General features: G+C 44.0%; 1 protein-coding gene across 4 annotated transcripts in view; it reads left to right on the top strand.

Moving 5' to 3' along the window:
• The window catches only part of nlgn3a (neuroligin 3a), a 194971-nt gene that overhangs the window by 103720 nt on the left and 69501 nt on the right, over positions 1-21750 (top strand). For 3 of the 4 annotated variants that reach the window (XM_047584842.1, XM_047584841.1, XM_047584840.1), the window contains 2 exons: positions 3606-3665; positions 11435-11584. In XM_047584842.1, coding sequence (XP_047440798.1) covers positions 3606-3665; positions 11435-11584 — 210 coding nt within the window. The remainder of the gene's footprint in view (positions 1-3605; positions 3666-11434; positions 11585-21750) is intronic. The other variant, XM_047584843.1, reaches the window with a different exon arrangement.

Here is a 21750-nt window from a genome sequence, read left to right as displayed (position 1 = left end):
AAACACCGCAGCCAACTGGCATACCGTTTTCTCTTTGCATTTCCATCTAGTTGGAAACTTCCATTTCAATATCCTTTATGTAACAGGCAAGCCAATCAGACGTGCTTTCTTTGAACCTGATTTGATGAATGCGACAGGTTTCTATTTTACCTGTCAAAGAACATGAGTAATAGCTGTTATTCTGGATCCTGCCTTGTTTTGAAGCGATGCAAATTCTGACTCCTGAAGGCCAGCTGTGCGACAAAACTCTCTGGTTTTATTTCGGTGTCACACTCTTTCACTTTGGCATCACTTCCAAAGATTGAAGGTCAAATATAGGCTGGCTTGCTGAGTCACTGCAGATGTCACATGTTTGCGGCTCCTATTATAGATCCAGCGTTACACAAACACACACACACACACAAGCGTGCGCGCGGGCTCACGGCCGACACAATTCGAAGTGACAGAGCTTCCCTGTCGACACCTGCCATCCAATCTATGCCTGTCTAAAGCAGTATCACTCAATAACCACATTGTTTTGCCATGTCAATAGCACACTGAAGAATAATTGTAAATGCTAACAAGCCTTAAAGCACCGCAATCAGCTGTTTCGTAACTGACAATCCTGTGAAGTCTACATGAGAGACTTCTGATAACATAATGATAGTTAACAAAGCCGTTGCTCCTGACTGATCCGGCGCCGCAATTAAATTTATTCTTTAATGTTATGTAACTGCCATCCCCCAAGTCTCGGGCCATTTTCAGATTGACATTAGCGCCGCATGCGACGACGCGTTCTCCTCAGGGAGACCACTGTGCTGGCACTGCAGGGGTGCCAGAGATACACCTTGTGTTTTCTGGCAATCGAAGTGAAACCTGGCCCAACTTTTGCAGCAACATTTTGCAACATCATCCGGCGTGGAGCTGCATTGGCAGACACACATTCCAGACTGATTGCTTTGTAACTTGAACCCCATATTTCTGTTGTTTCTTTGAAGATTGCAGCAATGGAGATTACTGCCATGGCAACATATTATAGACCACTCTGGAGTGCTTTGGCATCTGATAGGCCTATTTACTCATTGATCTCCGAGTCTTACTCTGGCTCCCTGGATCAATACGAGCTGACCGAATGCAAAAATATCACTTACCCAACCGTCCATGTCCACATGATGGATTTATACGACTTCTGAACAATTTGTGAAAACATATTTTCTGCTAGGAAGCCAAGTTTTGGTTAGATGAGCCATTTGGAGGAGGCCCTGGCATACAACATCTGGCGAGACAGTTGCCAATGCAAATTTAAATCCTTACAGAACCAGGCACACCTTCTTGCTCTTCAGCATCCGTTGTGTTGCCAGCAGCATGACACGAAATTACTGCATTAAAGCTTGACTTTGTCATTGTCATACGATTATGCTGGCATGTCTGAAGCTCAGCAAATGTCGTGACACTGAGCCTTTTGCATTATGCATTGTAATGCATTGCATCTGTCAATTAATAACGGATGAGGACGAGGTACTTAGACAAGTGGGCCTGTTTATTCAAATGTCACCTGGACCTGGCATCTGTGCCGCATTGCTGCTGACTTCTTTGTCCACACTGTTTGTGTCCTTGTAGTGTTCTTCTGACTCCACTTGACTCACTGAGTGTCTCACACAAATGTCAGAAATAATTTCCTTAAAAGACTCTTGGTGAAAGAAAACGCTGTGTAAAGGTAGCTTCATCCCAACCAATCATGAATTTCGAGCCATTAATTTTATCGAAGAAGAAGTTTAAGGTGGTGAGAAGAGAACAGTTTTGTGAAGATCCTTTTGTTTCACCGTGTCAATATCAGGCTGAATGCTAGAACAATTGTAAATGCTAACAAGCTCTAAAGCACACACTGTGAATCTTTTTGCAGACTCCTGTCAAGCCTACATCAGAGCCATCTGATAACTTAATGATAGTTAACAAAGAAGTTGCTCCTCATTGATCTGGTGCAGCTGTGAAAATGTGTTCTTTAAAGTTACGTAACGGGCCGCTTCTGAGTCTGAGGCTGTTTTCAGATTGAAATTAGCACTGCGTGAAAATAACAAATCACCGTGTTGACATAGCAGGGGTGCAGATATTATGGATAGATGTTCACATTGTGAACATTCACAGAGTTTCTGGGCCAGAATGCGTTGTGTTACTTCATTTTTAAAAAGAAATAAAACAAAATACTCCACTAAGCAGCCCTGTATCCCTAATAATCATGATCAAATTCCATGGTCCTCGGGCCATTAATTGTCTTGAATAAGTAGAAATTTTAAAGTACTAAGAGAGGAAAGATTTTATGGATAGAGACCTATAATGGAGGCCAGAGTTTTCCCTGAAGGAAAGGAAAAGTTTATTGTCTTTTTTTTTGGTGTTTGTTTCAGGAAAGGGTGAGGCCCATTTCCACTATCAAAATATTGTTGTTAAACGTATGAATGCTCCAGTAAATTCCATTTCAATCAGCCCTTTAGACTGCATTGTACTGATAATGCTGGTGACTGCGCTTGACTTCAAATGTCAGCAGAAGCGCTGGGATGTGCTACATGGAGTGTTAAAGAGGAGAATCTGAACTGATCAAGGTTCAGATAAATAAGATATTTCTTTAAAAACCTTGTCAGAAGGTGATGGAGGACTGAATATGGATGGAGTGAGCGAACGGTCAACTGACTACACTCAGGCTCCTGGTGGTGGTAGTGAGGAACAAACACAAATACATAAAAAATATACGGGGATGTCAAATATCGTCAAATTCTCACCACGTATAAATGGTAAATTAATCATAGAACTCGGACTCTGTGCTTGTACATGGTGTAGAAGCACCCCAGGGGGTAAACACTACTGCAACATAAACCACAAGGATCTCTTATTACTTACTGTTTAAGACAAAGAGTCTACAGTTGTAAGGCACACATCACTGTGTATACACGATACAAGCCATCTTGTGATTTATTCAGATCCCAGCAGCTCTATAAATGTCTCAATCCTGCTAATGCTTTGTTTGTAGTCTAAAGCCTCTTTTTTTTCACAGCAGTTTTTTTTCTTCATTTTTTTTTTTTTTTTTTAAATATTCTTTAGCTTGCCAGTAATGGCATTTTCCCTTAAAACGCTTCTTTTTGCCTTTCATTTAAGTTACATATCGATGTCAGGTGCTTTTGCCAAGGAGAATAACATTTAAATTGCACCGTAATCTACTATAAGCCAAATTAGATTTCCATGTTGCAGTTGTTTATTCTTGCAACAGTCCTTTTGTTCCCAAATACATAGGGCTGGATTGCTCTTCCCGATAAACATTCAAAAGCGCTTCTGAAAATGTCAGTGGTGCATGACTCTGCTGCAAATAATAACACTGGATTTGTATTTTCTGCAAAGCGTATTCTTTTTCGACTCTGTGGGTTTTTGTGTATTTAGACCCTAAAATGTTTGTGTTTTTTTTTTTTTTTATTTTGTAATGGGAATTTACCTAAATGAACATTGTTACTATTCGCATGTGGTTTTGCTGCTCTTATTGAAATGCCTCTTTTTTTTGTTTTTTTCATCTCTGTGTTGCCAAACGTGCTATTTTGAATTTCCCTGTGCCTCTCTATGTCTCTTCCCTGCTTCAATAACAGGGGCCCATGCAAAAAAACAGGGCGAGGATTTGTCGGATAACGACGGTGATGAAGACGAAGGTATTTTCCATGGTGAACAAAGATGGTGCATGATTTTCTTCTCTCTGTTTTCTGATCATTTTATGGATTTTGTTAGATTATTATCTTCTTTTTTTTTCTAATTTGAGAATGCAATCATCGCATACGCCTGCCTACTATCTGTAGAGCGGTGGTGTCAGAAAGAGTGCATGTGAGTGAATGTGAAGCCTCTTATTTCCCGAAGCATATAAATTCAGTCGATAAAAAGAGTGATTGGCTTTGGAGTCCGATGGGATCTAGCAGCTGTCTAGATAGACATGCCCAGGTTGAGTCATTTTAATATCTCACATAGCGGCTGGAGCAACTGTTATTACAAGTGTGGAGGCAGCGGTTAGAGCCCCTTTTTTTAAGGTGTGGCCAGCAGCTGTATCGGTGGTGATAATGGCAGAGGGAAAGTGAAGCAGCAGTATAATATCAGACTGTTCGCCGGGTCTGCCAGCAGATTTAGATGAGGAGCGGTAGTTCAGGAGTGCTGCTGGAGAGGATTAGAGGCGAGAGGTGTAGAAAATGGGAAGTTGCTGCTCAGCAATCGCATTGTTCACTTTCCATATTTATCTTGGGATATTCCTGGCTCAGGGTGGATCTCTGCTGAGATTAGAATGAGAGACGATTCTTGTGCTGCAACAGAGACGGCTTAAGTCTCTGAATCTAAATCAAACCCTTGATATCGCCCCGCCCTTGCCTCCCTTCCACCACTCTAGGGCAGGTGATGCAAGCATGATGTTGGGTATCAAGGTAAAGCCCTCGGTTTAGGCTCAATTTGTTTGTTGGGGACAGATTGGATATTTGAATATCATGTGTACATTTGGTGCACAAAACGTAAGTGTATCTCTGGAGCGAAGCTGTTCGGGACCTCAGCACATGTTTAGGGCATATGGACGTCATATTTGGCAGAAAAAAGAAAAACGGAAATGTCACAATAAATTGCAATATCCTCTCAGTTATTTGTCTTGATTGTTGGCACAATAAGCGCTGGCTGTGCTCTGGATTTTTGCGTTGGATTTGAAACCCGGCTGGGTTCTTTCCAGATGTTGAAGGGTAGCTCCTTCCTTTTTGCCAGTGGGCTTTTCTCTCAAAAAGAAGCCTCATGCTGGCCTTGATCACAGAACAGGAAGCGTTGCCATGGCACCTCTTTGACACACAGGTGTTTCCTCATTCTAGCCCAGGGCGAGCTGTTGCAACTGATGCCAAATTGCCTTCAGTCTGACTGTGTGTATATGTGTATGCAGGTTTGTCTTCCTTCAAGCAAGCCCACATGCGTCAGTGTGTAGCCCAAGTCCGTTTAAAATTGCTGACAAGTGCCGATCCCTTTGTCTGGCAACTCTTTGCATGCGCGCACAGTGGCTTGGTCTCCGAGCTGTTGTGCTAGACTAGCCTCACTGAAAATGTGACAAGTCTATTCTTTACTGAGCGCAACTAATGCTATTTACAGAGCATCACCGTAGAAGCACAATACGGTCCCAGCAGAATCTCTGCCACAGAACTGTAACTAATGCATGTGTGACAGAGTTGGCCATCAATCCCTAAATATAATCCAGAAGATTGTCATTGTTCTGGTGAATGTGTTGAACTGTCATGGCCTGACATATGAAACCAGTGCTGAGGGACCCCCCTTTGTTGCTCTGTAATTCCCTCCAAAGAGAACTATTACCACTGTGGGGGGAAAAAAAGCCTTTTCCTTACTGAAAAAAGGTTGAGTACACTGCACTAACCACAAAGTCCTTGTAAGCTGTCTTACGTACAGTCGGCACTACAGCTCTCTCAGATAGCTGTACTATTATCACATTTAATATCAGCCTCCTTGTCTACAGTAAATGTTCTGAATGCATTACCAATGAAAATCAAACATTTGTATTCAAGTATTAAGGGCAAGTACAATCAAGAACGCAAGCAGAACTCCCACTCTCTCCGTCTCCGGCTGACGCACCTGTTATCCACATATTCTCATTCAGCTGAGAGAGCTACTGTCTTGTCTGGTTCTCTCAGCCTAACCCCCTCCGTCTCTCAGTCTGTTCATCCCAGCGCTGCCATGCTGTCTCAGTTGGCAGTGTGTCCATCCTGGGCTAATTTGTTCCCTCCCAATATATATGAGCTGCCCTTCTCCCGGCTCCGTCCCTCCGGACACAGCCTAAATTATAAACCAAATAAATATTGGAACGTTAAAGAGCTGCTTTTATTGCTAAAGGAACCTAATGTATGTAATGGAATAGCAATATAGAAATTTACAATAAAATGTCCGCGGAATGGCTAATAAAACATGGAGCAAAATGAAAGATCTAGCGAGGAATATAATATCTTTCATTTTTTATTTATTTATTTTTTAATACTGTGCATTTCTTTCTGTCCGCTGGCTGTCCCCGAGGCCCTCTTCTTGGCCGTTCTGTCTGTCTGTCTCTTCCTGTGTCTCGCTGTCAGCGCCTTTGTGTGTCCGCCGGTCTGTCTGAGCAACAGTCAAGCCCCTGGCACCCCCAAAGTGCATTCAAATTCCACACAGCGCTCCCTCCAGCAACACAGGCGTGTGGGCCAAGTTGCTGTGATTTACACCAGCCCACAATCAAGACTCAATTTTACAGAGGCTGTTATTGCACTGTAAAAAGGGAGTGCAAGCTTTCAATCACCTACCTGCTGTTGTTAGATAAAGGTGGGCATGTAAATAGAGGAAGTGAAGCTGTGTAGGAGCTAAATCTCCCAGGTGGAACGTGGCGGCGGGTGCCGAGGCGCTGCGGCCGGTGATAGGCAGGGAGAGACGGCCGTCCCCTCTCCACCTCTACAGAGCCTCGCACCGCTGCTGCCTCAGCCCTCTCCCGCTGATGAAAAATAGATCCCTGCGTGCGTGTCATTTGGCACTTCGAGACTCTAACTGTAATCAGAGGGAAGGCTTCCTCCCAGCGTGCGCGTGCGCGCGCTCACACGTGTGCGCCGGCGTTCATTAAATCAGTGCGCACGCTTGTTCACATAAACAGTGTTCGCTTCCAAGCTCTCGAAGCAAGCACTGAAGAAGACAACACACACACGGACATGCCCCCACCCTCAGAGACACTCTCCACCGTTGCTTTGCCAGTGAGCAGAGCTGAGCTCCACCTGCCTGGGTATTACCATTAATTCCATTGCACAGGCCTGACTGGATCCCAATCCAGCAAAGCCCTCGGCTCAGCTCAGGCAGCCTGGAGAGTAGTAAATCGACAGTGGGGGCAATTCACACACCATTCTCTCCATTCTGCCACTATCCTATTCTCTCTGATGTGGCGGCGACGAGGAACCATGCCGCTTGAAGCCCATTTATGCAGAGATCCTTGGAATGCTGCTTCGCAGCTTCTTTCCCAGATAAGCATTGCGGCTAATGGCTGATCCACGAGGACATCATTTGAGTCGCTTCAAAGGAGGAGCGAGCCATTGCTGTCATCTATTTTTGTGTTGTTTTTTTTTTCGGTCCTCCGAGTGGTCTGCGAACTGTAGCCGAGACAACTTTAATATTAGGTTCTCTCACTTCTCTTAAGCAATGTCGCAGCACGTCTGAGAGGCTTGTGCACTGTAACATGTTTGTTGTTTCGCTGTCACCGGCCCTTCAGTGGGTGCACACAGTGTAATGTAAGCTTTTGAGGCCCGCGCCGAGGACAGCAGGTTTCCTTGGAAGACTAAAGCGCCGCTCCGCTTTCATACGGGGAGCAAACAGCTGTCCGCGAGTCTTAGGGTTGACAGCACCTCCACTGCATCCTCCTCTCATCTAGATCCAGGCTAGCTGTAGGGGGCTTTGGCAAATAGCCTCGCAGGCTTCTCGCGGCGCCTCTCCTTTCATTTTACTCAGCCCGCGTCAATGCTCGTCTCTCTCTTCTCTCTATCCTCGCACATATACGAGCTACCTGTGCCCTGCTGAAAACATCATATTTAACACACAAACACCAGGGAGCAAGAAGTCACCTTCACACAAAGGTCACTCCTCCCATTATATTTACTGGTGCGATGTCAAGAGCGGGCGCACACACACATACAGCATCTCCTTTTTTTCAGTCGTACGTCCTACGGATTTCTTCCATATACACGTGCATACCTCATTTACTCAGAAATGTCAGGTGTGGTGGAGAATACGCCGGAGTCTGACACGGTCCAGCTATATGGTGCCGTCTTCCTGCCCAGCACATCACTCCTGCTGATGCGCAGACTCTGTAAGTATACTGGCTTGAAATAGCAACCACTATATAACAGCTCTTTTTTTTTTCTTTTTTTTTTGGTGTGCGGTCCTCCTTCTGCCGTCTTTGTGAGTCCAAAATAGAACATTTTATACTGTGTGTTCCTTCGCTTCAGCCTGTTTTCCCCTCCAAGGCCTAACCCACACGGCGCTAGACCATCTGATTCAGTACAAAGGGAATATTAAGCAGTGACATTCAAAATACCGTCAGTGACTTGTACTGTGACACATGCTGCCGTATAATTTGCTGTAATTACGCTGCCTGCTTCGCGAGAAACGCCAGATAAACCGTGTTCATTTCTTAAACGTGAACACGGCCAGTAATGGACTTATCATGAGTGAACCGTGAAGCTTAGCCTGACAAGAGCGCTACAGTGGGGTGCATGTCATGTCCCGCCACATCAGGACATTGTCACCCGTTTCCCCCCCCCCCACCTCAGACCTCGCTGATAGCTGCTGACAGCCACCATGTTTCACCAAGTGTTGACACAGTGAATGCCACCGACACTTATCTCCACTCGCCTTTGTACCGTCCCGCTCCGGGGTGTCAAGGCCGGTTCTGGGGCGCTTAACGTCAGATATATGACTGACTGCTCTCAATGGAGCGAGAGGCAAAGGACAAAAAAAAAAAAAAAAAAGGTGGAAGAAGTACAGGTGTGGAGAGAAAATAAGATAGGAGAGGAAGGAGGGAGTGCTTCAAGCCCTCCTGGTGGGTTTTGACTTGCAGTGGCAACACTTAGAAGTTCAGCTCAGGCCTGAGTTATGCCTCCCACTGACACTCCAATCAGTCCACAGCCACCGTGAGGCTCCTATAGGTTGTGCCCTTGAGTCACTTCTAAAAATTATGCCCTGTGATGTATTTGTCGGTGTGACAGTCCCCACAGTCAAAATCAGAGAACCTTTGACTTATTTACTCATTGGGGAATTTGAAATCTGTGATACAGTTATTTTGTGTGTGTGTGTGTGTGTGTGTGTGTGTGTGTGAGCGCGTGACACTGTGACACGGTGTGTAGTAGACGCTGCATGATCTCACTTGTCTGGTTGAGAGAAATACGTGAGAAAACTGATGTGTCACCCTACATAAATCGCTCTTCTGTTCAGCTCATTCCTCATCGTCCACCGTTCTTCTGTTCGCCCAAGTTCGTTTTGTCCGTTTAATTTTGTGTTTTTTTTTCCAACTCACTGTGCATGGACTTTTCTTGCAGATATGCCGGTTTGTTGCATTAACGAACGTGTCTCTGTTTCTTTTCCGCCACAGCTCAGTGCAAATTCTTTGACGCAATGAATATGTGTGTTGATGTAATTGTGTGTGTGTGCCCCGGAGAAGTAGTGAATCAGGAAGCAGCTTCCCGTTGTAGCCACTTAGTCACCTGCTTCGCCAGATTAGGCCGTCCACCAATAAAACTCTGATCTGATTGGTTAAGAACTCATCTCATTGCGTGCGATGCATGCTGTGCAGCGGCCCAGATGCAGATGTATCCGGAGAGGATTATTATTATTATTATTATTTTTTTTTTTCCAATGTAAACCAAAATCCAGTTGGGGATTTGTTGCATGTACTGTATATATATATATATATATATATATATCATCCTCTGACTACTACTCAGTGTCAGTGAGGACTGTATATAACATCTATGTGACACCGCTCACATCAGATCAACTCAATAAATAGAATAGAACAAGTGGAGCTTCAATGTTTTTGTGTTGCTCTCCCAAAGGGATTTAAGTGTTGTCATGGCAACACGATGTGAATCAACAAAAGAGGTGACTGATAACATTGACATGACTAATCTCTTTTTCTTATTTCTGCCCCCTGTTCCTTCTTCCTCTCTGCCATTCTCTTTTTTATATGTGGCCCATTCGTTTGAATAGCTTGTGTAGGATATCTTTCTTTGCTGGAACCCCCTCCCCTCCCCTACCTCCCCCTCTCTGACTGTACTTTTCATGTTTTCTCACTCCATGCATCCCCTCCTCCTCCTCCTCCTCCTCCTCCTCCTCCTCCTCCTCCTCCTCCTCCTCCTCCTCCTCCTCCTGTCTAAGATAAGTGTGTGCATAGAGAAGTGTCAGCTACAAATCACATTTCACCGTGTAGCCTTCTCAGATACCAGCAAGATAAAGGAACCCATAAATAAGGCCACATCATATACAAGTTATTGCCTTGCTTTTAACTGTAACAGGGCCATGAATAACCAAGGAATAATGAATAAAAAAAAAAAAAAAAAAAAAAAACGCTGCGCTATACGGGTTAGGAAAAATACAAAATGCGTTTAAGTAGTTGTCCTGTGTGTTGAGCATGCTAATGTGATGCATAATGATGAGGAGTGGCTGCAGATCGATGCAGATGGGGCTGTGCAGGATGTGGTCGAGCTGTTCTTGAGGATTTTGAATTTTGGCTCTCAGTCACTATAGCAACCACAATACAATACCACCCTTTTAAACCGGAGCCCGACGCTTACTTTCAGCTTTTTTCTGCTCTCTTTATTTGATCTTTTCCTTTCTTCCTTCCTTCCTTCCTCCCTTTCTTCCTTCCTTCCTTGCTTCTCTCTCTCTCTCATCTCAGTCTGTTTTTGGGTCTCCCTCTTTTGCCCTCCTACCCCTTCTCATTCTCACCACTCTCAGGGCTTGAATGGAAAAAAAAAAAAAAAACGAGAGAGAGAGAGAGAGAGGCAGGGAGTTGGACAGAGATGGAGGGAAAGTGGGAGAGAAACAGGGAGAGACAGGGGAGAGTCTGTGAGTGAAAGCGATACAAAGTGAGGGAGGGGAAGGCGAGAAGCAACACAGAACGCGGGGGGGAGCAGAAGTGAAAATGAGAGAGAGTTTCTTGTCTTGTCTCCCAGCTCTAGCTAGCCAGTCAGTAATTCAGCCCATTCCTCAGACAGAGGCTTTTTTCTTCCCTCTACCTCTGGATGTGCTTTATCTGGCTGGAGTGTCGCTCCAGCTGGGTATCAAACCCGGGCTACGGGAAGAAAGTAAACAGCGTTTCACCAAAACTGAGGCAGAAATTGGGCCGCGCGCAAATAAATTGTTGCGGCACGATAGGTCTATTTGAAAAGGAGGTGCGAGGCAGGAATGTGTAATTAGCCAGTGCGTTCTCCCTATCGCTGTCAAGCCAGATTAGCCTTCTTCCTGCTTAGGAGATGTGTCAGAGTACCCTTCTCTTTATACTCCCTAATGGCGTCCTGTGTGTCTATATTAGGAAGTGGGTCTGCCTCCTGCAAGGCAATGCAAAACTAAATACGGCCCTAATAGTTTGGTTTATTTGAGGTAAACGACTAGCCACATTTCCAGCTGCGATAGCTGATTACTATAATAGAGTTGAAGTTGAAATAAAGTGCGGACATTAATTTGTTCCTCACGCAGCAGATAGGGCTGGAATATTGCTTCCATTTCCATCAGTAGGCCAGCAGACCGCACGATTAGAGCTGGTATCTGGGAGGTGATCGTCAGCTTGTCTGTTTGTGGCCACCCGTGTGCTGTAACCGCTGTATCTGAATCTGAGCTGACCCTTGATCGGAGTGGGTGGACGACAATGTGAATGTGTTAATGATGGCCGCTCTTGCAGACATACGAGACACCGGGGCCAAGCCTGTGATGGTCTACATCCACGGAGGATCCTACATGGAGGGGACGGGCAACATGATCGACGGCAGCGTCCTGGCCAGCTACGGAAATGTCATCGTTATCACTCTCAACTACCGCGTCGGAGTCCTCGGTAAGAATCATTTCCTCTTTCTCTCTCTCTCTTTTTTTTTTTTTTCCTCCCCTCACATCCTCCTTTAAGGACAGCTTTCTGGGGCAGCTTTGTGGGGCAACTAGGTGCAATGACCATCGCTGATTATCGCACGCGCCCTAAATAAGGCCGAGGGTGCACAGTCATTCCTGCCCTCCTCGTTGATGTGGTCCTCGTGTCAAAATCGTAGCTATTGAGTGGGCTGAATGTGGGTTTGTTGTTGTGGCTGGGATTTCGAATAAATTAAGACATTATTGTAATGAAGTTGGGTAAAAAAGATGAAATAGGCGTGATGCTGGAGAGATAGGAGAGAGGAGAGGAGGGTGTGAGAGGGGATGAGAGCTCCTCTCCGAGTTGCGGTTGGTTGCCGATTGACTCACGCAGCTGAATCCTCTTTCAGACATTTGTGTGTATGTGAGAGTGAGAGAGAGAGCGACAGAGAGCTCCATGGAAACAGCTGCAGAAACACAAAATGGAGTTTGTTAGCGCACTACCCGAGCTTTGTACCTTTTCCATCCATCTCCCTGACACAGTTGATTTCCCCCCTCACTTATTTATTTATTTTTTTTTTACATTTAAAGTGGTTGTGGCTCAACTACAAACACTTTGAATATGAAATGAAATTTCCATGTTGTTGTTTCGGTTTGTCTCGAATGTCGCCTTCCTTCATCCACCTTGTTGGCAGCTGTTAATATAAAGGAGATAGAGTAGCTGGTGTTATTCTCTGTTTGTTATTGCGAACAAATTGCATGAAAAGAAAAATATGTAAGTCTGCGTTTTGAGTATTCCCTGCTTTGCGCCACAAAGTCCATTGGATGCGTGGATAGATAGTAAATGTGTTACTTAAAGTGAGATTAACAGTGTGTTTGTAAAGAGTTTCTGTTTCGAGTGGCAATCTTTAAAGATTTCAGTCCTTGTCAGGCAATAATTGCCTTTTTTTTTCGATCATTCTCCGAGTGTCCGTGATCTGATTTTATGCTGCACTCTACATGAGTGTGTGAACAGCAGGAGTCGGTTACCTTGCAGCAGAGCTGGAGGTTTGCAGCCTGCAGCTCTTCATCTAAGAGCTAACTGTGGCCGTACCCCGTTTGTTCCATTATTCCCTGAAATACTTCAAACTGATTCGCTGTCAGAAAATGCCAAAACTCTGTTATTTCACTTTGATGAATGATAGCAGTGAGCTCACTAACAAAAGACATTATAGTGCTTGCGATTTCTTCATAATAAAAGCCAACTGGTGTTTTGTCAGTCAGATGTATTTAATGTGAAGCTGCAGCAGTCGTAAGTGTTTGGTTGAAGAACATTTATCGTTCTGTATTCTTCACCTGATATCTGTTTGTAGATGTCACATTAACTTACAGTAACTTAAGGCTGCATTTTTCCACCCAGTTATAATTAAAGAACGTATTTAATCCATAGGTCTTCAACAGGGCGTCTGCGACCCCAAGGGGTCTGCGGAGGTACTGCAGGGGGGTCGCAAAATCGTTGGTTGACTAGACATTTTTTGTCATGAATCCAACATATTTTAGTAAAGGTATAAATGGAGGCAAAATGACTTGGTGATTCACTGTCCCTACTACATTCAGCTACGTTTAAAGTTAAAACTTGAATCTGGCAATTATTTTCTTTAACCCTCGGAGCGTCCAAATCACATGACCAATTTCAGACAACGTACCAGCAAGATGCAGCATCACTGAATTTCCACTTCAACTTTTGTATGAAGTGCTAACTTCAAACTATATGCCAGTTTTTAAATTGTGTTGACAGCCGAAGTAAAACTTATTAAAACTTATCGACTTATTAGAAATACTTTACTGTGCAGTTTTTCTAAATATTGCGGTCATGTTAGTGCACGTCCGGTGCACAGAGAAATAGTGTTTCAAAAATGAATATTTGAACCTGTGTATTATTTGAATAGCTTAATACTGAATGTAACTATAATAATAATGTACATTTATCAGTAGCACTAGGCCGAGTTTCATGTAGAACACATAACATGTAGGGTGTCCGTACTTATTCTCCTCATAAGTTTGGGGGCCCTTGACCTGAAAAACGTTGAAGACGCCAGATTTAATCTATCACCACTGTGTCTCTTAACTCACTTAAAGAGAGTTTATTGAAATGAAAATCTCCAGGACGGCCTCTATGAGTCTCAGAGAGTTTGCTAACAAGCACTAGCCAGTGTGTACTGATGTTAATACAACAACAAGTAAGGCTAAAAGTAGTAGTGTCAAAACCCTCGGGTGCATTGAGCCGACCAAAATACATTTTCTGTCTCGAGTCGCTTTTGTCCACTATTGACTTAAAATAAACTACACTTTCCGTGTTTATTTTAATGAAGACACATAATCCAACAGAACAGTACATCTCATTGATATGTAAGTCAAAGTGTTTGGACAACAGTGGAAGTCTATGGCACAGAGACATAACCTTTATCGGCGCCTCTTGGGGCCGAGGCATGGGGCCGCCCGAGGGCCGCTCGATTAACTTGAACAGTCGCGGGGTAATTAACAGCTGCACACCACCACGCGGCCTGTGACGAGCTGTCATACCGAGGCGAGTTGTTTTTTAAAGGGCCAGCGGTTCAGATAAGTTGAGAACCGCTGAGCTGCATCAGGCTCACACAACGAAGCCTGTCCTGAGGATCTGCTGTTTTTGGCGTTCTCGTTACGTCAGTTTCAAGAGTCACCGCGCCGGCTTCATCCTTTAAAGATCAGACCGCCTCACCTTCCTGCTCGGAGAACTCCGCATGTCAAGAGCAGGAGGGTGACTGAGGAGCAGGGCCGCTTTATCCTCCAGGACATTGAGATGATTGCTGTGGTTGAATCACAGAGGCGCAACTACATTCATCCCGAGAGCCTCTATTTGATGGAGATGAGAGCGCCACGGCCTATCGATTTTGTCATCAGGGTTGCTCGCCCTCAATACGCCGTGTTTTCCTCTGTCATTTTTTTGTGGCGTATCATTGCGAGCGCTGTAATCAGCCTGCGGGGCGGGTTCGGTGGTCGGAGGACTGACTGAGCATAATGCCGCCTCATGCCCCTGCCGTCGGTTTAAACCTGAGCACGTAAGCTTAATACAGATTCATGATCATATTTCTTTCATGACACTCCAATTATGAGTCAGATGTTTCTCCTCCCGCCGCCACATTTCACTAAATGTCATTCTACATGCAAGCGTATACTCCCTTAAACACCAAACACGCACACAAACAAACCGCGTGCACACACGCTAGTGCGGATGCGATTTTTAAATGCGCACACACGCAAACACCAACGGAGTTCACAAAGCAGCCCTCTTGGTGAGCTTCCCGGCAGCCTCTCTGACCAATAAGCAGAGAAGAAGCCATGCATGTAGTTGAGCGATAATGTCCATCGCTGTAGCATGGTCTGATAATCTCCCCGTGGTACGGCTTTAAACTGTTATTACAGACACACTCGTATAAACCAAATAAAACCGGGGCCAGAGAGAAATCACACCATGATGGGCCAATTAACACTAAGCTAAGCTGTCTGAAGACGGTCAGTCGTGAAGCATGAACCGTAATGCTCCAAATATGAGGAATCGTAATTACGTGTTTTCATTACGTGTTTTTGTTTGCAGTCTTTTTTTTTATTGAATACGGGTGTCACCGAGCATCCCGTGCGTTAATCTAGTCCAAACAGCATTAAGTGGACTAGATTAACGGTTTGTATTGGACACACTGTACATTTGCCGCCGCTCTCAGCTGAAAGCCAGGTCATCTGACAGCTCGCTGAAAGTAAATACGCCGGTTTTCACTTAACCTTCATTTAAACAATGAAAAAATAATAACTTGGATTCTACTTACAGAAGGAGTAAACAAATAGATAAATATTAATGGGAAGAAATGAGAGCTATTTTAATTAGGCTGCTCAGATGGATGAGGGAATAATGCCGGCAGAGAGAATTAGACAAGATAATGAGTTTAAAGTGAAAGCAGACAGGGGCGACTGAAACCGCGCTTCCTGACGCTTGTATAGCGCTCCCACCATCCCAGGGCAGTGGCGGCACCACATTAATAATGCAGTAAACACCTTTGAGATGCGCACAACGATCTGAATATTTAACTCATTTCACAGAAACAATAGATCTAAACTATTAGGCAACAACAGCTCGCGCCGACACATCTGCAGGAAGACTTTAATGTGGAGACGAGAAACATTCTCACCAGCAAATCTTAACAAATTGGACAGCAGGAAACAGTGATGAATGTTTTATTTGTCTTTTTAGTTGTTTTATTTCAGATGCATATTATTTATTTATTAATTTTATTTCCTATTTTTTTCCTGCAGTAACACAGTTTCCAGCTATGCGGGGCTTTTCAACATTTCACTCAAATGGATGGAGCAAAATTATTGAAAGATGGTGCTCGGCGTGCCATGAAATATAGATTTAGCATTTGTTTGGTGTTTTCCGCAGTGGAATCTATATTTGAGTGGGGTTTTGGAGTATGGCTGCCACGGTGCACTGCAAGCTGCGAGCGCATTTAGAGAAAAAGAGAAACTGCCTCTCAGGTGAAATTCTGTAGAAAAAAAAAAGGCGGCGAACATTAAGTCCCGCTAATTCTGTTTCGCCGAATGTGATGTATTGAATCGTGGCCACTCCTGTTCCAATTAAAGAACGGTCTACTCCAAGTTTCTAGTGCTGTTCTATCATCGCCCTGCAGCTTTTAGCTCTGCGACGCTGTAATGGTAATTATTGCTTCAAAGCCACAATTTCCCCGAGGCCCCGAGTGAAAACTTTCATATTTTAGCCTTTCACTGTTAATATGAATGACAATTCATTTCAGATTTAATCTTTAATTACTTATTGACCCACCGCGGTGTGGTTATCACCGCGTGATGTATCGAGTGTAGGGCTTTACATCATCCCCACTGTCCTGTTAGGACTCGTTACACTCTGCTCGGGTCAATGGACCTGTGGCGCAGGGTTTGTTTACCAAAGGGAAGCGGTGTTTGGATTTCTGCTTATTGATCCATATGTGACAGAGAGAAAGAGACATTGCGAGCGGGGCTCGACGCGTGCGACTCCTCTGCTCTTGCGCGCATTTCTGTGTGGTCTCATCCACGCCGTGCGCGCCCACGTGCCCACTTGCCGCTCCCCTCTAATGATGTGTAATGAGTCCCAGTCAGAGGGGAGTATCTTGTATCACTGCTCTTTACAAATATAATTACTCACTGGCTCTCCTGAGCATGTCAATTTCTTGGTCCATGGGGGGGTTGGGGGGGGGGGGCTTAATTACTAGTTTCCAAATGCATTAAAAATTAACAAAGGCAGTCTATCATGCCAAAACCCAAGGTGGGACTCTTCCTCTCGTCTGAGCGCCCCCACAAGGAGAACGGTCAAGTTCAGCGCGTACCTGTGGAGAGTTTTCACCCCTGACGGGTTTTATTTGTGACCTTCGATGCCTATCTGCCGTATCTCTCTGATCGCAGCCGGTTCGCGGTGCAGCCGCCGCCGCTTTGGACCGCCGCCTCGGTCAGCTCAACTTATTCGAGCCTTTCAAAAGAATAGTTTTAGATCTAATCAAAATAACCTCGGCCTACTGTATCCGCGCAAGCCGCACTCTCAGCACTGAAGCAGCAGCTCAGCTGATTCAGCATTGATTTGTTGGATTGCCAGGGTTGCTCTGCGTGTGGGAAGTGCCTTTCCTCTGCTATGTCCCTCTCTCATGCTAAAGACGGCGACTTCTGGTAATTCAGCCGGGGATTTGGGGAGCAGAGGATATTTGCAGTTAGGTGTGTGTTCATCGCTCTGCTATGTATAGTTGTTTCCTTTTTTCGCTACAGAATAAGCACGGGGCTCCACGGAGAGTTGAACATCCAGTGTGCTCATGGCCTCCTGACCTGAACACTGTACTCTGCTGGATGTTGGTTAAGTAGTAATGCTGTAGGATGTCATCTGGGCACTCCTTGCAAGCGACGGCCCTGTTTACATTAACAGAGATGGTTTCACTGTGTAGCAGGACTGTGTTCTCCAAGCTTTACATTATTATCTTACTGCTGAACTAATATTACTCATGCAGTAACATGTACACATAGTTTTTAGTAGGATAACTCTGGCTGAGTAGCATTTACTCCAAATAACTTACAAAAAATGATTTAAGAACAAACATGAAGTGGCGTAATATAAAGTGTATATATATATATATATCAACTATTTAGCACTGACTGAGGATATTGGTGATTTTATGTCGCATATTAAAATTATTGGTCTGCCTCCTTAAGAATTCAGCTTGGTAAATAATTAACCTGTAAAACAAAATTCACAGCGTGCTCTAATAGGAACTGGCACATTGTTGTTGCTTGGATTTCTGTCTTCCACAAAGGAAGTGAATAACAGTTTAGTCCTATTTAGTAACTGCTGTCAATCGATCGTTGCTGGAAAGCAACAGGAATACATGAATCATATTCAGAAACTGTCTGCAGCGTGGAGTTATCCCCACCTGTTTATTCATTTGGAGGCTTCGGGCCTTCAGGTCTGACGCAGTCAAGTTCTTTTTCAGACAGCGTGGTGTGTGCGTTGGCAGCCTATTGATCGACAAGGATCTCAGAAGAAGAAGAGTAGCCTATAGGCTACTATGTTTCAGTTAAATTACATTTTTACATTAATTCACTGCAGGGATATCAGAGGAGAATGTGAGCATGTGATACACATCAAATATAATGGCCATCGCAGGCCTTTTGCTCCACTGCTCCCAGTGTCTAGAACTCCCTCCCTGACCGTCTGAGGAATCCTCAGAGTCTGTACATTTTTTTAAAAAAAAAATAAAAAAGGCCTTGAGACTTTCCTGTTCAGACAGGCCTTTCCAAATTGTTCTTAACCTCCATAGTCACTGGACTCCTTCATTTTTTTTTTTTTTTTTTTTAGAAGCTGTTTTTATTTCATAGTTCCCAGTGTTTTTACTGAGCATTCTGGGTTTTTACTTTTAATGAAGTGCTTTATAAATAAGTAATAAGAATATACTGTGGCCGTTTGCAACATTTTAACATAACCCAAGTCTGTTTTCCACCACTGATGAGCCGTTTATGATGGCTAATCTCAGAAAAACATCATCTGCCATAAGTATATGAGACAGATCCAGAGAGTGTAGAGAATATTTAAAGACTATGTATGGCCATCCATGGATGATTTTACACCTGGACGTGATTACATGTAAGTGGGTTCAATGTCGTTGGGGTGATGGAAAATAATCCACAGCACGCTCCACATTATTACTGTATCCTTGCTTTTCTAGAATCTTGTTTTATTTTTTAAACTACGGCTTCATGTGCGGGATAATCTTCCCGGGTGCGTCCCATTTGTTGCACCCGACGTCTGGGATCACAAGAAAATCTTCCCGAGTTACTACGGAGTAAAATTCAACATGACAACCTCCTGCGTGGCAAGGGTGAATTGACTTAAAATAAACCCTTCCCATAACACGAGCCTCCCTCGGTACGTGTTCTCAGTCTCAGTCATTTTGGTTAGCATCTGATGTCGGCGCTCGACACAGAGCGGAGGAATTCTCAGACAGTAGGTGGAAGAAGGAGAAGCGAGCGCAGAGTGAGTTCTCTTTGTCTTTTATTGTCAGGAGGGGGAGCTGAGATGGATATTTACTTGTTTTCATTGCCATTTGGATGAATTCATCCAAATTAAGCAGAGAACAAAAACATTTATTCATCCTATTAATGTCAGGGAGTGAGGGATTGAAGTAATGGTTTTCATGCTCCAATCTGCAGCAGCTTGTTGATGCTGCTCCCCTACAAATCACTGCCAGGAAATTAACTCTGAAGCCGCTCTTGCTAGACACACTGCTGCAAGCGGCTGCCTCTGCAAGACAGGGCCAAGTTGGGGCCTTTGTTTCCCTGCACTTGGCTCTTCACTGTCCTCAAGAAGATGTTTCCTCTCTGGCCTAAAAAAAAAAAAGTATTGATTAAAGCTGAAAGGGGGATCATGCTAAATAGGACTTAGACCTTGATAATAATGGAGCTTTTGATGTCAAACAGTGTTTTCACAGCAGGACCTTGAACCATCTTTATTGTCTGATTATAGCGAGCTCAGCATTTAAAGGTTCGGCCTTATCAACGTGTCATTTGTTTGGTTTTGATTGTTTCTGAAAATAACGCACTTCATTAGAAATCGGAGGTAGAAGTTCTTAGTTGCAGCACAGTGCAGGGCTTTGATTGGTAAAAAAAAAAAAAGGGATGTTCATTTCAAATGCTGGAGACCTCTCTGATTGAAAGGTTTCCAGTCAGTTTGTTGAGGGAGGAGAACCAATCAAGAATAACTGTGTTTTTACACGCTGGTGCGGAAGTCCAACATTTTGAAACCTGCAACTGGGTTTCCCCTCACGCCACTGAAACAATATCCGTGATTGGTTGATTGTCGTAAAAGCGCAGCTTCAAAAGACAGTGTTAGAAATGGTTGCATTCCAATTAGGTGAGCTACTTCGCCGGCCTTGTGTTGACGGTCTGGGTCAGTGTCATGGTTTTCTGGAAAATTTAATGGAACCTGGTTCTTTTTCCCATATCAACCAATCAATCAATCAATCACTGCCACTGCCATTCATCCTGTTATGTATTTATTAGTAGTTTTCCTTGATATGTTCACATGCAGAACATATTCAGTTTTCATCCCTGGTCTCAGAAAGACATGTAGGATTTAAAAAAAGGCAACTGGAATTGTATTTCTTGAAGACATTTCACTGCTCATCCGAGTATCTTCTTCAGTTCTAAGAGGCTGGTGGAAAGTTGAGGTTAAATAGGAAAACTCTGTGGGTAAAACCCATCAGAAACTTGCTTGACTTGTTCCTGTAATAACCGGAAAGTGGTGTCACTAATTTCCATTAATGGCTGGGTACTTGCCTGTCATTAAGTCTCTCAGAACTGAAGAAGCTACTCGGATGAGCGGCGAAACGTCTTCAAGAAACTCTACAAGTCCAGTTGCCTTTCTTTAACGCCTTTTGGATTACCATGACCTGGATGACTGAGAACCTTCACAGAAATGTGTAGGTAGGTAATAAAAAAAAAAAATAAAATGTGTCTGTATTCCATATAAATTGCTACCTGCCATGTACTATTTTGACTGCGCTGAGATTTTCTCAATATTTTCCACCAGTGGCAGGCTTGTTCAGACCCAATCTCCTCCTCTCATTCCTTCAGCCACCTTGTAGAAAAGGTCAGCATTGTGATATTTGTGAATATCCAAAAAACCGGTTGGTATTAAAGTATTTCCAAAGGTTTTAGGGGTATCTGTGATTCTCTTTTGCAACAAATGTTTGCGGCCTTTTCTTTTCTTTTTTTTTTTCTTTTTTTGGCGGGGTGCACCTGCACCTGCACCTCAGCCTTAGTCATTTGGTTTGTGTAGAATGCACCGAACTGAACGTAAACGGGCAAGAGGCCGCATGTCATATTGCATAAATCTAATATATAGAGCGTGAATAATATCTCGGTATCTTGATTTATTTTTTATATTCTGACTAATAGTGGAATATTGCACGTGTAAACAGTCACACGTCGTGCTCACACGAATAATTGAGCTCTAATGATTTGCAGTATGGCATTCCTGTTAACGCCATCGACTGTTTGCTTTCCTACAGGTGGAGGTGCAGAGCTGTGCTAAGTCAGTGCTAATTCAGTTCCCAACACTGCAAACTACTGCTGGTTCACATTAAAAAACATCTAGCAGAATCAGAAAAGAGTTCATTTCCGATATATATTTGCGCATATAAAGAATTTGCCTTGATTTGTTGCATAAAAAAATGTCTACACACGACAAAGCGAACATTTACAGTGGGATGGCCGTGGGTTTGATGTGTTCATGGGGAAGGGGGGGTGGGGGTCTGGGTTGGCATTGTTCAGCAGACGCACTGCGGATGGGTATAAACTGTTCGCCGTGCGAGTGGTCCTGCACTCGATGGATCGCATCTGCCTGCCATCTAATTGATAAAACAGAGGAGAGGATGCCTTGTTTGTCGTAGAGGGAGAGCGGCTGAAAGCGCCCGATCCCGAAATGAGATGCTGTGATTAGATATGAGGATACATTTTAAGTAAGGGGCCAGCTAACATGGCAGTATATGGATGTCATGTTTTGTTTCAAAAACGCCCCATCTGATTACTTTAAGCTCACAGCGGTGGAGAATTGAT

This window comes from Mugil cephalus, chromosome 5 (genome assembly GCF_022458985.1).
Source record: "Mugil cephalus isolate CIBA_MC_2020 chromosome 5, CIBA_Mcephalus_1.1, whole genome shotgun sequence".
NCBI classification, from domain to species: Eukaryota; Metazoa; Chordata; class Actinopteri; order Mugiliformes; family Mugilidae; genus Mugil; species Mugil cephalus.
This window is presented reverse-complemented; position numbering and strand designations above follow the sequence as displayed.